We start from the raw sequence: 16,213 nt of genomic DNA on the forward strand, positions 1-16,213 counted from the left end.
TGTTTTTCTAACACTTGTTGATTTTAAGCCTAGGGCTCAGCTATCTTATTTGTGCGTTACATCAAAGATAACATGTGTGGAATTAAGTCTACTCACAGCTGTGCTCAGTAAGTGGGGAGAAAAAGAGCTCTGTGCTGAAGAGATGTGCTCTTCCAGAGGGAAAAGTGCTGTGCAGTAACTTTTTGATGGCTAGAGCATGGGAAGAAAGTATGCTTGTGGAAGAGGGGCTCTTACCATGAAAAGTAGGATATCAGTGGTGGATATGTGGAGTGACAGGTGAGGAGGAATGAGGGAAGTTTGAAGCAATTGAAGACAATTTGTGTTGTGGTCATGTCAAAAAAAAAAAGTGGAGGAAGGGAAGGAAGAATGAAAACATCTGAACTACTCCATAGTTACCATAGAAAATTCTTTATCTCGTAAGGAAGGATTCAGTGACTAAACCATAAATGTGAATTTAGTGGCTGTAATCTGTTAATACCCCTTTGGGGAGGGGTTTTGGTAGTATTACTGACTTACAGGGCAGTTTGCATAAAGCCTGTCAGCGTTGTGGTTCATGTAAAATTATGTGTGTGGTAACACTTGTCAAGCCTGTTTCCCTTCCAGATATTTGCTGGATGTCTTGAAAAGCGTATGTAGATACCACGGTGAATGTGTTACTGGGAAGGGTCAGTGTTGCTAATGGCTTATGAATAATCTTTGCTCAAAGATCCTCAAACACTTTTACTGCAGAGGTTTTCCAACTGTAGCATGGAGGGTGTAGGCACATGCAAAGGCCACGTGAGCATCTATCTCCTTGTCTCTTTCTGTGCATCTAAATAAATACCAGAGCTACCCGTGCTGCTAACAGCAGTGGGAGTGTTACTGAAGCAGACTAGACTTGGGAACAGCATGCTAGATTTGCAGACTTCTTAATTGGCTAGGTGACATAGCTTTCGTATTGTTTTGCAATAATGATGATATTTGTCTCAGTGTAGAAATACTTGTGAAGAAAGCGTCAGCTCAGATCTACCATGATGCTTTTGTAAAAATGTGTGTATCCGCAAAGTGAGAATTATATAAAATTGTCAGTGTTAGAGAACAGCAGTACTGAATGTTGAAAAGTGAAAGCATTGCTGGTGTTTTACTGTGGTGAGTTGCTGTAGTAGCGATTGTTTTGAGAATTTATTCAAGACCAAGGGGTAATTGTGCTTTTTCTGTACCTCACCCCTCTGTGCTAGTAATTTAGCAACAGCAGAGCTAATGTGTCCATCTGTTCTAGCTTCATTTTGGCAGCATTTCAAATATGGATTTGCTTATCTTCAAGGATCGGTTTTCAAGACTGGAACCTAGAGCTATAGGCCCAATGAGGCCTTGGCTTTCTTACAAGGTGAAGAGGTTACCGTAATACAGTAGTGTTAGCAAGCAATGTGTATCCTATATTATATTAATTTGTTCTGACAGCTTGGGAACACCTTTGGATTGAGTTAAGGTTTCTTTATCTTTCAATTCTTGGCCAAAGGTAACTTAACAAACACTAATAATCACTTATTTCTGCCTAGCTGGGCAGTGCTTTTTGTTTTGTTTTGTTCTACTGTTTCATTCCAGAGTTAAAATGGCTCAAACACCAGTTGGGATTGAGCATTAGTTTCCTGTTAGGGATGCTATGAACCGGTACCTTTTTCATTCAGTGGATAAAATCTTAAATGACTGGAAAGAACTTGTGCCATCCTGAGTTTCAAAGTCCATTTATTCCAACTACTTACTGATGGAAAGCTGCAACACTTATTTCAGGAACCTAGACCCAGCTTATTAAATTAGGGCTATCCATGGGTTCCAGATTTGTGTAGAGTGAAATACTTTTGCATCCTTGGAATTGCTTCTAGGGCCATTTGATATGCCAGTGACAGCACTGTACATTGTGTGCAGGGAATGCTCGCTGATGTTTTGCTTTCCAAGAGCATGTGAAATCTCAGTAGCCCACTTTGAAACTAACGATTTAAACTTAAAACTGATCATAGAAAGGGAGAATAGTGATGCTATTCAGTAAGTTCTTGTTGATGAAAGCTTGAAAAGGAAGTAGATTTTTGGAAGAAGAGCTCTTTCTCACAAGTAGTAGGATGTTAATGAAGGGTGTCAGTAGTGTCAGCTGAAAAGGGATGTTGAGAGTTGTGTTTATGAGTAGCTGAGGAACTGGAAATCAATTTTTTAAATAATCCTGCTTAGTAATAGGTTTTAAAAACTGTTTTTGTGAGAGGATTTTGGCTTCTTTTTTGGTGGGTTATTTTGTTCCTCTGTTCTTGAGGACTCCCCTCTGTTTAAATACTTCCATAAATAAGTTTGTCCACATTAAGGCTGATAGACTTACAAGACACCTACGAAACAAAGAGTGGATTTTATAATAACATGTGGACAGAGATAACTAGGCAATGATTTTATGCACTGTTTTGATTTCTTTAGGTGTTGGAATGAATAATGACTTTTGTAGTGTGCTGCTAGATTGGTCTTATGTGCCTAATGCTTTACTTCTAGCTGTGAATTCTTGTAGAAGATTGATAGCTTTAACAACACTTGTCCACAATAGAAGATGGGTGGATTAATTTCAAGATGGAGGGTAAGTACAATCTTTTAACGATGTAATAATCTTTAGTTTAGCTGTACTTCATCCATTAATGTATCACTTAAAAGTCTAATAGTGAAGTAGATGTGTGGAAATACAACAACAATCAACGTCCCCAAACTGTATACCTGCATGGCTGTGCTTTATTTCCTTTGAGCTCCCACACCTGATGCTAGTTTAAGTTACAGAATTATGTTTTTAACTGTAAATCTAAATGGTTTTGTGGTACTTCATCAGGGTAGGTACAGCAGTATTTGTGATTTTGAAGATTGGTGGCTATTCTCAGTCAAAATGGATAGATTCAGAATATCATTGTTTTAAGGAATATTTTGGCAGCTACTCGTACTTACACAGGTCTTTCCTTACTGTCTTTTTTATTGGCTTATATGTTACTGAATAGTATACTGAGGTTGAGAAAGTCATGAGGCTTTTGACTCTGCTGGCAGGTGTGAGTTGTTGAGCCTAGGTCTGCATTTTTTTTTAGAGCCTCCCATATGCAACTCCTTTAAAGGCGAGAGTGTAGGTAAAATGTCAATTTTGCATAATAGGAAAAAAAGGTTTCCACTTCTACAGTGATGTAGCATCGGCTATAATCAATCTTCAGATCTGTGGTCTGAAGGTTGGGTTAAGATAATTAGTACTTTCATACTTCCCAGCAAGTTGGGGAAGATTTGAGTGTGTTCAAGGTTATTCCTAAGGGGAATTTTACTGGAGCTGAGTAATTATTTACAGTTGCTTATAATTTATTTAGAGCACGTCTTTGTGCAGAATGAGTATTAGTAAAAAGCTTAAAAGTTCTTAGATCAAGGCTTCCTGTCTGTTATCTTCACTTTACCTCTTTCTTCCTCTCATCAATTCTCTCCTTGTTCTATTTTCCACCTGCACATCCATAATTACTGTACACACTTTGTAGGTTTTCAACTTTTGTGGTGTAGGATTGGATCCTTCAGCCAATAGTAATGACACCTGTAAGACAGTGATGCATTAGTGTCTTCTATTTGTCACTGTTAAAGTAGGAGGGACTTCTACTTCACGTAAAATAGTTAATATATTAATCTATTATGAGTGTCTTTTTGTTAGGAAACTGTTAACCTATGCTAATTCTCAAAATACTGCTTTAGTCAGACTAACATCTTTGTTCTTTCCCTTGTAAGCAGGCAAAGCCTTCTACTGTAGAAGTATTAGAAAAAATTGATAAGGTATGTATTTGCTTCTTGGTGATTTGATTTTTATTTAGAAATATGCATACTTTTTGCTGGCAATGCTTTTCTTTCACTTCAGGTAAGATAGTGTCATGGAATTTAAACTATTTTGATCATTCCAGTTGGATGTAATAGACTGAACTTCAGATGGAGTGCTACCTTTTTTTTACCCTTAGTATTAATCATTTAAAAAACAGTAAACACTGTATAGTAGATAGTGAGAAACTATAGTTTAAGTACTTATTTAGAGAGCCTGAAATGGGAGTGAATGTGTCATTATTATATGATTTATGTTATTACACAATTTAATTATAACTAATGGTTAAACTCCCATGTTATAGAAAATGTGACTAAAGGAAAGTTCCCTTCATCAGGTTCATTAGAAAAGCTTCAATGTATGGCTTAAAGTGTAGCGATTGTAACTGTGTGGTAGTAAGGTTGGGGATGGAATAACTGCATAGTCAGTTTGTTAATCAACTGTGATTTTTAGTCAGAATTTGAGACAGATGTCTGCACTCCATGGGGAAATTAACTGTTTTGAAATATGTTGTTGATACTTTCATTTTACTGTTAAGCGTAAGTACTCCTATTGTCACTTGAAATGCAATCAAAATGGTAACATAGTAGACTGTTCATTGATCACGTATTAATATGGCAAAAGTATCATTCAGATGTTCAGGATTTCACTGTAAATGTGAGAAAATACTGAAATGAATGCATGTGTGAAGTGAGTGAAGTTTCAGCAGTTTCCCATTTAAGCAGGAAAGTATTAAATGCGTTGGAAATCACACAGGTGCCTGTTGAAAGTTTTAGGATGCAAAGTATGCCAGTTAAATACTTGTGTGTCGTAAAGACAGTCATTCATAAGATATTAGCATTTTTCACTTGTCCCAAATATACTAAATCATTAAAATAAGAAAAAGTGATAATTTGTGATAGTTCTTCCCAGTAGCGATATGTTACTGCTAATACAATGCAAGTGGCCCATGTAACAACTGTAGTACCATGACACATTTATGTTGTAAAAGTTATCTCTGGGTAGGCATTGTCATTTATCAAAAAGCTGCTTGACTTTTCTAATCAAGTATCAAGTTGACATGGCTAATTTTAGCAAACGCTTAAAGGCAACCTAATAAAAACCACAGACTGATTTCATTAATAAGGTTGAATCCTATTTATTTACAGGAAATACAGACATTAGAAGAATTTCGAGAAAAAAATCAGAGGCTACAGAAACTATGTGTTGGAAGGCTACTCTTCTACTCTTCAGTTCTTTATCTCATCACCTTTTTCATTGTATATTTTTGTTGTCTTCCTGATGAATGGACAGCAAGGTTTATTATGACACTTCCGTTTTTTGCATTTCCATTGATGTAAGTAAATATGCCTTTTTTCTAACTGCTGTCTCTTTGATAAAAGGAGATGGAAAATATGTCTCAGCAGGGGTTTGGGTTTGTTTTTGACAATCCTTGAGTTGTCATAACTTGCAGAATTTTTTCTTCTAAAATAAACCCAAGTAGTTGGGCGGACACTTTCTTTGAGGGAAACATCTCTCTTGGGTCTGGATTTAGTGTAGAACTAAGTCTTACCATCAAAAGATGTTAGCATCTAAAGTTACTTGGCTTATCAAAATTATACTAGGGCTAGAGAGAGAGAGCTGTACCTGAACAGCTGCAAGTTAGTGTTGTATAAACAGAAGAGCATTATCTTAGGTTTTATTTCTACTGCCATTTTGGAAAAGTAACACAAGGTATGTTGCCTGTGTGTGAAATGCAGCATATAAAATTGGGTAAAATGTACAAGAGTGAATGGAGAAATTTACTTTTAGATATTAGGTGAATGTTAACGTAGAAGCAACTTGAAAGGTCATCAGCCTAAGTATGCTAAGGGTCAGTTTTAGGTAAGTAGCTGTTTTTCTGTAAGATCAAGGATCTGTTTTCTTTAAGCAGACAATATCATAAAGTCTTTGGATTTGAATAGGGGAGAAAATTGTCTGCTTTTTCTTCCCTAGATCTGTTTGGCTGTTCATTCTCATGAGTGGCATGTTTTCTAAGTGAATTTCTTTTCTTAAGAATAACAATTTGAGTTCCCACCTCACCAAACATTTTCTTCCCTGCCTCCCACCTTGATCCAGCCATCAGTGAGGAGAAGCAGTCTGTCTACTGAGCAGCTTTCCAGCCAACAACTTGAACAATGTATTTAGCGATTTGCTGGATGAACATTGTAAATACTGGCCATATTTGTACAGTATATTTGTATGAAAACCTGACTTGTCAGTGCCCTAGCTCTAGACTTGAAGGGTAGTCAAACATATATTTAAGGCTTTGCAAGTTTGATTAGATCAGTTTGTGGGTCACACGGTGTAACATGTTAAAAGATACTTGAAGATGCCTTCTGTATGTTCTGTTATGCATAATGTAGTAATACATTGCTGTTATAGAATCCTGTGGAGAAGGTGCATGGGCAGTAATATCTTGTCCGGAAAGAACTAATCTGGAAATTAAAGCACAAATTAATCTTTGACAGTAATATGAATTGATTGTGTTCTTAAATACAATGATTTGGAAGTATTTGTTAGCCTGCAAGGCTTGCTTATTCTAACAGGGAAGGCATGTAGAAGAGGAAGCTTCCCTTTTAAGTGTTTTAGGACTTGTGTAGGAAAAGCTTATTACTGAACGTGGTGGCTTTTAATACTGTGGTGTGAACTTTAACGTTGGATTTTCTCTAGTTTTTCTTCCCAATTTTTGCTTCACTTTTTTAACGATGGGTTTCTATAAAGCTGTGAATTAGATATTAGTTTACTAACATCTAGAACTAGACTTGTTTTCTTGTGACTGTTTATGTGATTTTTCTATTAAGCTATTCTTCTTCAGCTTTTTTTGGCAGACATGAATGGCAAGCAACTGCCAGCTTGTCTTTGCTCTTGGTCAAGAGGTGACTCCATGCTGAATGCCTGGTGCCACCCAGTAATTGCTCTAGAGATTTTTTCCAGCCCTAATCAGACTGGAATATGTCTGCCTTTTCCAGCTTGCAGTCAGTCACCAACTTATTTCTGCCTTAGGTCATTCCCTCAGTGTCTCAGCATGTTACTACTAGAGTTAAGTTTTAGGAATATATAGCATCATTAATTTCAATGTACATTGAAATGTCTGTAAAGTTGAGGAAATACTGTAGCATTTTAGAAGGGTGTGCTTCTTGAAATACAATCTAATTCAAATAAACTATTTAATCTTGTCCTAATTCTCAGGTAAATGTTTTATATTAAACTTCTAAAATTGGCCTGAAAGAGCCTGCTATTCAATTTTCACTTCAAAGTTCTAAGAGAAGTCTTTTGTTTCATAAAATCCTGCCATATGTATTTGCTTAGAATACAGCTTAAGTTAGAAGATTCTTTTCTGCATTAAGCATAGATGACACAAAGAAATCATGCCTGTATACCATACTCTTATTACTTTATGGAAAGATGTATCTTGCATTGTTGAAGTGGGCAAAGCTATCCATCTGTTCTTAAAATTGTTATTACAATACACCTTTAAAAGTGGAATAGAGTTAAACTGTGTGTGTTTCTGTCACCTTGTATAGGTTACTTTTACATTCTAGTTGTGTTGTCCAACTTAGTTCAGGTTTTGTTGTGAATACTTAAAAGCATTTTAAACTGGGTAGCCATTATATAAATGCAAAAGATGTTCTTATTAATTAGTCAAAACTATTTAAAATTTTGTATCGCTTAGCTTAGTTTTTTTACTAGCTGTTACTCATAGAACCTTTCTAGCCTTTAGGATTTTTATACTTTTGTATAGTGCGTGCCACAAAGAGGGTTTTGAATAAGATCCTTGGAAGAGCTTGAAGTATGAGATTTGCTTCTTAGATTAGGCTGGGTAACTTGCCAGGGAAGGCTTCTACTTCATAATTATAAACATTTCTAATTTAAAAAAGAAAGCCTAAGGATTGTAGGGAGACCTTTCAAATGTAGAATGGATGTAGATAAGTAAATTCTTCTTAAGCATGGATAAACTGCTCCGTAGTTAGAGCTAAATCAGCTGAAACTGTATGGAAAGTGACTAAATTCAGAGCTTTGTAAAATCAGTGGGAGTCAGGTCAGTTTAACTTTCCCAATAACTTTGGGAAAGCGTATGTACAAAAGCTGTATCTCAAGACTTTTATCACTGTTGAATTGTTCCTACATGCCTGCTGTGCCTTAAATTTTAGGCTTTAGCTTATAAGCTTGTTTTTTGGATAACTTGCCTTATAAATCTATCAAATAAGAAGCAGTGACTCAGTAATTTTCAGCTAACTACACGTACCTTGAGTTTTAAAAACTTCTCACTGAGCATTTTAGCAAGCAATAATGTTACTGCTGCTGTTTTCTTAGTATTTCTGCTTATAGTTATATTTGATCAAATTTTAAGACAAGTTGGATTTTATTTGGGTCAATGTTCTTGTTTTGTTGACAAGCTACTAATTTCATTTGTAGTTTTCTGCTTAAATATTGTTTGAAGATTTATTCTTTGTATTTGCAGAGTTAAATTGCATGTGGTAACTCTTCTGTGTGAACTGTCTTGCCTGCTAAATGACTTCAGAAATGATTAATATTTTAATTAATACTGTTCTTCTTTCTCTTTTAAAGAATCTGGTTTATAAGAACACTGCTCATTTTTTTCTTTTCCAAAAGGACAGAAAGGAATAGTAAGTATATTTTCCTGTCTTTTTTTTAGTATGTGGAGCTAGTTGGGAATGATGCTTACTATAAAAATGTAAATACTTTGGATAATTTGGCTTCCAGGAAAAGAAGAATAGCCTCTTGATGGATGCTGAAATGAGTAGCATTAGCTAAACTGTTGTTTCTACCACACAACTCTTTTAATTAATATGAAGGAAACTGCTTAATCTCCCACTTTGCTTATGAAATTATGGAAACTTTCTTCCCTCTTTGGATTCTTCAAAGTGTAATGGGACAAAGTAGAGTGGAGTGAGGGAAAGGAAATATAAATGATAAGAGTGGTTTATTAAATACTTGCAAAATGCAAGTATTTTAGCAATTCTCTTCTACATAAAGACTACGTATTAGAATAGATAAAAAGCAGGTGTTTAATTTGTTAAGATGGTGTTTTCCTCCCCAAATTCTCCAAAGTATGCTCATTTTATTATAAGTGGAAAAGGTATAAGCATGTTTTTTGTACAGTTTTGAGAACTAAGGAAAATGTGACGTTTAAAAAATAAGTTAATGGAGTCGTTCAAGTGTGTGTAGTTGCTCAGGTACATGCTGATTCATTCTAATGTGAAATTTAAAAACTGCGTCTGTGGCATTTGTTTGTGGTAGAGTTCATTTGAGATTTTCTTTGAAAGCAGTCCAGCCTGTAACAATATCTCATGGTGATGTGAGCAATAATACAGAAAAACCTCAGTGTTTTATGACATGTAGAGCAACAAGATCGATTTAATTTGTGACAGCTTACGAGTTAAACATCACTTTTGGAATTTCTTTAAATTTAATGTTTACACTTGATATGCAAGCATAGGACATACATTTTTATGTACGAATAAAATTGTCCATATATTTTGTGGTGCTGCATGATTCATTTATAAGGATGAATATATATTTCTATTTCATGGCCACATAAGAAAACAAGTATGTTTTTCCTAGTTTGCTTAAAGGTCTTTATTGTTATTTTTAGCATACAAGCAAGTCTACTGCCTTTGTTGGGCATGTGTAGAAAGGGTTTTAGTACATGTTAGAACATGCCGAAGGGAATTATTTCTGCACTGTTCCAGAGATTGGGCATAAGTGAAGTGTTTTACCTCAAAGTTACAAGTCCTGTATTTGGAAAAGAAATAAAATACTGCTGTAACTCTTGCACTGTGTAAAGCAAGAGAAAACGCTTTGGAGAGCAAAGTGGCAACTAAGTAGCTCAAATCTAATCTTTTATTCTGGAATAAGTTAATATAATGTGTCAAGTCATTAGAGATGGTAATTTAATACTGTAAAGGTCTACACTGAATAACTACATCAGTTCTGGGAACCATGGTCTGAAGGAATAAAATTCATAGTGAAACTCTGGGACAGGTGATGTACAAACTGAAGTTCCCTAGTCTCTCTAAGGCTGGTCAGGCAGGCAGCAGTAGAGGAAGGTTTAGGCTGATCTGTCCCAAAGTATGGGAAAAATAAATTAGGTGTCTTGCGGGTGTTGACTTCTCTAGTATGACTTTTTTTTTAGTAGATTTAAGATGAGATACATTGGTTTCTTGAGAGTACTTTGCAATAACTGCCATTTGGCCACCTTTGATAGGACAGGTGTTTCATGAGATGTTCATTGAAAGCAGGATGTAAAGAAACAAATGCCCACACTATAAACTTACTGTGTTGCTTTGTGGGAGGCTATACTTGAGGTGTTCTAGGCAGTTCTGTACCAAATACAACTTCTGTTTAACTAATTATTAATAACCAACCTTACAGTGCTATTTGTCTGGCTGCATGATACCATACTACATTGAAGTGCAAGGTGTGACTCTACACTGGGCTACCTGGGAGGCTGTGTTCTAATGTAAATATCAAATTTGGTGGAGGGAGGTGCCTTAGTTTATTAATTTAAAGATGCATAGTTCCTGGAATTGTGTATCTTTTGTGGTCTAGCCCAGTGCTAACTAGGTCTTGTTCCATGTCCTATTTGTTTTACTAATAAGGTATTGTTCTAGTTACCCTTTTGTAGCATAAACTTTCAAATTTTGTATGTGCCCCGTTTTAGTATCTTCTATATTTCATAGAATGGTGCGTTGTATCAGGATAGGTTCCTACATTCTGGAAAAGTTCGACTTACGTGTTCTTATAAGTTATTTCCTGAAATAACTTTTTAAAAAATGTTTAGTACACCTAATAAATATACAGAAATACTTTTATGTGTAGTACACCTAATAAATATACAGAAATACTTTTATGTGTATGCATATGTATGTATTTAACTTGGTGGATTTTGGTCTTGTTTCTTGTCTTACGCTTTTTTGGAAAACTGAAAAATGGGTAGCCTACTAGTGAACTACTAGGTCTAGTAGCACTGAGGAGGAGGAAAAGCTGTAGACAGGTTTGTGTGCGTGAAGGAGGCAGTAGAAGACTGATGTTATCAGAGTATCTTCTATATTACTCAGTGGTTTATTACAGTGAATTTTCCATGGGTGCCAAGCTGTAAGCATTGACTTAAAGGAGAATCCCATATGCATTTGATCTTTTCTTTCTCTCTCCCTTTTAAGGGAGGTGCCGTACCTACTACTTGTAGAAAAGTCTCTTACTTTTAGTAGTAAACTGACCTAGTAGCCTACAAAACTGCTTTTTTTGCTGTAGTTTGAGAATTTTGAAAGGGTAAAATAGATCCAGATTCAAAGCTTAAAATTCATCTGGCATTTGAAAATAGCATGTGTAAGATGCTTACGTGAAATGTTGAAGCTGGTAAATCTGTACCTAGATAAATTAATACTTAGAGCTCAAGCTTTTTTTTTTTGTAGTTTGACTCCTGAGATATAAGTGTATTTGGTCCATTGTTGTAGCACTTTTAATGTAGGTCAAAGCAGGGCACTAGCTAGAATTGGTTCCTTAATGAGGAAATGGTACATAAAACTTTTTAATAGTTATAACTGTAAAATGATAAGTGGGCTAAAATTTATGAGCAGTTTCAGGGTTTAAGATCATTCATTTTCACATAAAACTTCATTTGTTTTTCCACGAAGTTTACTGATGTAGATTTGATTGTGGTGGGTAGGTAATTTTTCTTGATCTCACAGGGCAAAGTCAATGTTCAGTGTGCTGCAATTATCTCTTCTTTGTATTTGAAAACTAATGTATACAATGTTCTTCTTTTAGATGATGCGCTGGAAGATTTAAAATCTCAAAAGAAAAAAATAGTAAGTAAAACTTCAAGGAAACCTAGTTAACGGTTCACTAAAATGTTCTTGCATCTCTGCTGGTTCAGCTTGATTGTAATATATCAATGCAGAGTGGAGGGAGGGGGAAAACTACTACCATTACTCTGTTTTCAGGTATTTTCTAGTATTGCAAAAGATTTTCCTAACCTTTTTGTGGTCAAAATCACAAAGGGCTGTTTGCATATGAGAATAAATTATATCCTTGTGATTTAACTTAAAAGTATTGTTTTACTGTTGCTACATTTGTTAAGTGATTCTGTTTAGTCAGAAAATGTGTTCTTTCAACTACTTCTTGTTGATTATCTTTTACTTTAAGATTATGAAGTATAATATGTACTGATTCAAGAACAGAGTCTTAGTATTTTTAATAGTTACTCTATCAATTAATTATTGTAAATAGCAAAAAGGACTTCTGGATTCACTTCTTGATCAAGTAACAGATTGTTTATCCAACATGCTTCAGCATTTATTTTCCATCCTCCTCCATCTTATTTTTGTACTATATTTCTTCCATTACGTTCTTTCCTGTTGAAAATGTATCTTGTCTTGGATCAGTTCGATTGGTCTTCTTGAGGTCATCTATTTTGTGAGCTGTGTGGATGAGCTGACAGTATGAAACTGGTATGTGCCAGGTCTGCATCAATTGGATTGACACATGATCTCAAGACAAATTTTGAATAGAAAAGATTTCAAGTCTTGGATAACTTGCACAGTTTATATAACACTAAAAGCTATTTCGTCTCTAGCTGTTCACTCCATAAGGAAGTTCTTTATTTCCTTCCTGCCTCTCAGGCAGAACTTAAAAAAAAAAAAAAAAAAAAAAGAGAACCCCATTGTCTTTGAGGGCAGGGACTTTTTGTCATCCTCCTAAAGTTGCATTATGTGGCTTTATTGTTAATGAATATCTCAGCGTTTACCTTATTCCTTCGGGATTGTTTGCTGTGGTAGCCAAATGAACTGAATTTACGACAGAACTACCAAAATCTTTTTGGTAAGAGTCTGATATTATATGGCTTTCACAAAGCAAATAGACTTCACAGGTCTTCCACTCGGGTGTTTTGGTGTTTTTTCTTAGCACTTTGTAAATATAGATTTAAAAATGATAACCTGTAACCTAATTATGTCATTGTCCTTTGGTAAAGAGGATTTGCTAATATTTAGATCTACTTATCTTTATTTAAAGGAATCTATTAAATGGAAGTGTCCTTTGGCTGGAGAGGTGATAAAAAGGGATTGGAGAGGCTTAAATTTTCTAAGAATGAAATAAATGAATGACAACTATGTTTTTAATCTTATGAAAATAGGTTAACTGAAATTGGTTTCTTTCCCATTTGTGCAGTTATTGAGTTGCTTTGGAAGAAAATTTTCAGAACAGAAAAAGTACAACAGAATAAAACCGTTCTTGGAGTCTTAAGAGTAAATTCTTTATTTCAGTTAAATAAGTGCTTTTCTGTAATCGTAATAATTTTCATATTCTAGAACTAGTCACGCTGAATATTTGTGTGTTGGTTTTGTGTGTGCATTTTTTTTAGAGAATAAGGAGGTAGATTAGTCAGAGAAGCTGGTCTATCAAGGATTTTTTTTACTCTAGAAATTGATGCTGTTGAAACATGATGTAAATTTGTATTTCGGATATGCAAAAGTCAAAACAATATCAAAAAAAGTAATGAAGTCAAAGCAACAACAGGCAGCAGTTAAATAGTTGCACGAATGCTTTGTGAACAATGTGGAAGTTGTAGTGTAACTATGGAGAGTTTAAACCTGAAAATATAAATTGCTATTCGTTTATATGCATGTCAAGCTATAATCATTAAAGACAAACATCTTAGAACTAGTGAAACAGTTCTGAGAAGTCCAATAACCTTTAACTCAGCTATTTTTCGACCTGAAGGGAATAAAAAATCATGATTATCTCCTGAGCTTGTGGGTTTCTGGTTCTTAGCAAGGAACCAGAAAGAGATGACTTTCTGCAACCTCTTGTGGTTTTGGTATTTTTGACTCAGTTGATTTCTTGGGAGTTCCATCATAATTTAAAGGTATTTAAGCATTAAAATTAGATCATTATACGTGAACCCTGGTGTGCTGAAATGAGCTGAAAATGGATGCAGGTAATGAGACTGGATGTGATTTGTATATTAGATAAAAACACTTTTAAAATTGCATTATATAATAATTTGTTTTTGATAATATTGAGATTTAGTTGTGTGTTAATTCCTATAGTCCCATCTGTAGCAATACCTACTTTTATTTAAAAATGAACAAAAAAAATTCAAGCAGAATAATTGGAAGTGGGAGGGATTGGATTTTGTTTTCCTGTTGGATTCCAACTAGCTACTGAATTTGCAAATCGAAATAGTTACTGAGATATCTATAATTGTAATCCCCAAAGTATGTGGAATAGATAAAATGTATTTCCTGATGATTTGTATTGCAGATTGTTGCCTTGTCACAGTCAGCCTGCCACCACAGCTATGTTTTTTCACTTCATTGAAACTCAGCTACCTAGTTGCTGTAGAAATTTTTAAAGGGAATTGGACTTTTGAAAAGTGTTACAGTACTTGTGTTTTACAGGCATGTGGCCCATCTTTTCCATAGTGACACTATTTAGATGCTGAAGGGTACTAACAACACAGTAAGCTCCTCACCTACTATGTATAAAGCCCTGGTGGTTGTGCAACATGAGCTGCATATAACCTTCGGTTCTGCTCAAAAGAGTAAAAGTTCAGTCTTTGGTAGCATAATCATATTGATGTTAATGTGGGTGAAATATCTGACAGACACAAGTATTTCAACTTGAAATACTCAGTAATATTAGCTGTTTTGTACTTTGACTCAGTCTATGTAATATTTCTCTTGCACAAGGCTGAGTTTCAACAATTCTGTTTTCTTAGTGGTCTAAAACTTGAGTGTTTCTTTGTGGAATGGGAGGGGGAAGGATTGAATGCATTAGCTGTAGTTAAGGCACTACTTCAAGATGCAACTTTTTCCCTCCTTGATCATAAGGGATACTCTGGTTGTGTTTGTGATACTGTAGGTGTCACTTTGGCCTTACTTCTCCATCAGTTAATGAGGCTGTCAGCCCTTAAGCCTGAATGTGTATAGATGAGCAAGTTCAGAGGGTTAAGCAGATTAAAAGCAAGGGCACAGGACATGTATTAAGCTGCTACAAGTGGGAATTAGCAGAGACTTTACCAGCAGTAGTAGTCTTAAAGATGGGATAATTCTTAGCTGAGGACAGAGTTGCTAAGATAGCATAGTAATTACTGACCATTGTGTAAGCCCAGTCTTGTCTGCCCAGTATATATGTTAGAGTACTGCGATAGGAAGCTCAAGATACGATTAAAAATTTTGACTGAGATATCAGGTGAGATACTTTTTACACGTTAGTGTTCACAAAAAATAGTCACTATTTTTTAAAATTATTTTTATCTTAAGGAAGCTTTTTTGGGTGCTTGCATAACTTTCATGTGGAACTGAAATGAGTTTTGTAGGGTTGTGTGAACATAAAGAAATAACATCTCCATAGTGAGGCTTGACATACTAAGTAATTAAATTTAAGAACTCGCATGTTGGTATGGTGGCTAAGTAGGTTGCACGGTGCCAATACTTCGAATTTCCAGTTGCTAAATCACATTTGCAAGATGCTTAAAATGTTACTCATACTACTTTTCAATATAGGAAACTGATGTAGTTTCTGCAGGAATTCTCTTTGGTTGCCAGTTGGAAAGGAGGTCATCCATGCAGTTAGTCATAGGAGAGAATGTGGTACACAACCACACTTCTTCATTAAGATGTGGTTAATTCTGTGAAATAGTTTGAAAATACATGATTAGGGTGGTGTTAACCTTCATAGAGACTTCACTCGTGATTCTGGTTACTCAACATTTAAACTTAATAATGGATCATGAATATTCTTTTGGCAGAAGGTAGAAAATTTTTTTGTGGGAAAAGTTTTGGATCTCGGAGAAGTGTAGTATGGGAAAAAGAGCAGGAGTAGAGCACTTCAGTGTGTTCCATTGCTCAGCACTAGGTGAACGTACTTTTCTGAGGTGATTTCAGAATGGTGAATGATCCAGGAATCAGTACTTTGAGTTGCATTTATAAATAAACTTGCAGCAGTGTACAAGCAAGTTCATTCTATGCTTTGGGACTTCAGACTTAGTATTTAAAGCTTATACACACAAGCCCTTATTTGTTTCCAGTAGTTATACTAATTTGCTCAATCATTAAGGAAAGCTTGATCTGCTTTATTCCTCTTATGGTATTGTCGGCCAAATTTCAATGTGTTTTAGAAACGTATATTCTAGAAGTAAAACCACAGGATCTGTGTATGCGCTTATAAAAGTCCTGAGAATTTTTCTGAGTTTTCAAGAAACTTGTGAAGACTAGGTTGTGAACCTGAATTCTTGTTTAGATTCAGCTCTATTAGATTTATAAGTCTATAACTTCCAATATATGAAGAATAACTTGTTGAATTATCTAATAACTCAATGATGTGGGTGAG

The 16,213-nt window shown here is 35.2% G+C and overlaps 1 protein-coding gene across 6 annotated transcripts in view; it reads left to right on the plus strand.

Annotated features, from left to right (window-relative positions):
• Window positions 1-16,213, plus strand: part of LNPK (lunapark, ER junction formation factor) — a 39,014-nt gene that overhangs the window by 1,405 nt on the left and 21,396 nt on the right. For 3 of the 6 annotated variants that reach the window (XM_040562013.1, XM_040562014.1, XM_040562015.1), the window contains exons 2-6: window positions 2,509-2,590; window positions 3,751-3,795; window positions 4,984-5,171; window positions 8,426-8,484; window positions 11,648-11,688. In XM_040562013.1, coding sequence (XP_040417947.1) covers window positions 2,564-2,590; window positions 3,751-3,795; window positions 4,984-5,171; window positions 8,426-8,484; window positions 11,648-11,688 — 360 coding nt within the window. In that variant the 5' untranslated portion in view covers window positions 2,509-2,563. The remainder of the gene's footprint in view (window positions 1-2,508; window positions 2,591-3,750; window positions 3,796-4,983; window positions 5,172-8,425; window positions 8,485-11,647; window positions 11,689-16,213) is intronic. The other 3 variants (XM_040562016.1, XM_040562017.1, XM_040562018.1) reach the window with 1 other exon arrangement.

The sequence above is a fragment of the Cygnus olor genome, chromosome 6, assembly GCF_009769625.2.
Source record: "Cygnus olor isolate bCygOlo1 chromosome 6, bCygOlo1.pri.v2, whole genome shotgun sequence".
Lineage (NCBI taxonomy): Eukaryota > Metazoa > Chordata > Aves > Anseriformes > Anatidae > Cygnus > Cygnus olor.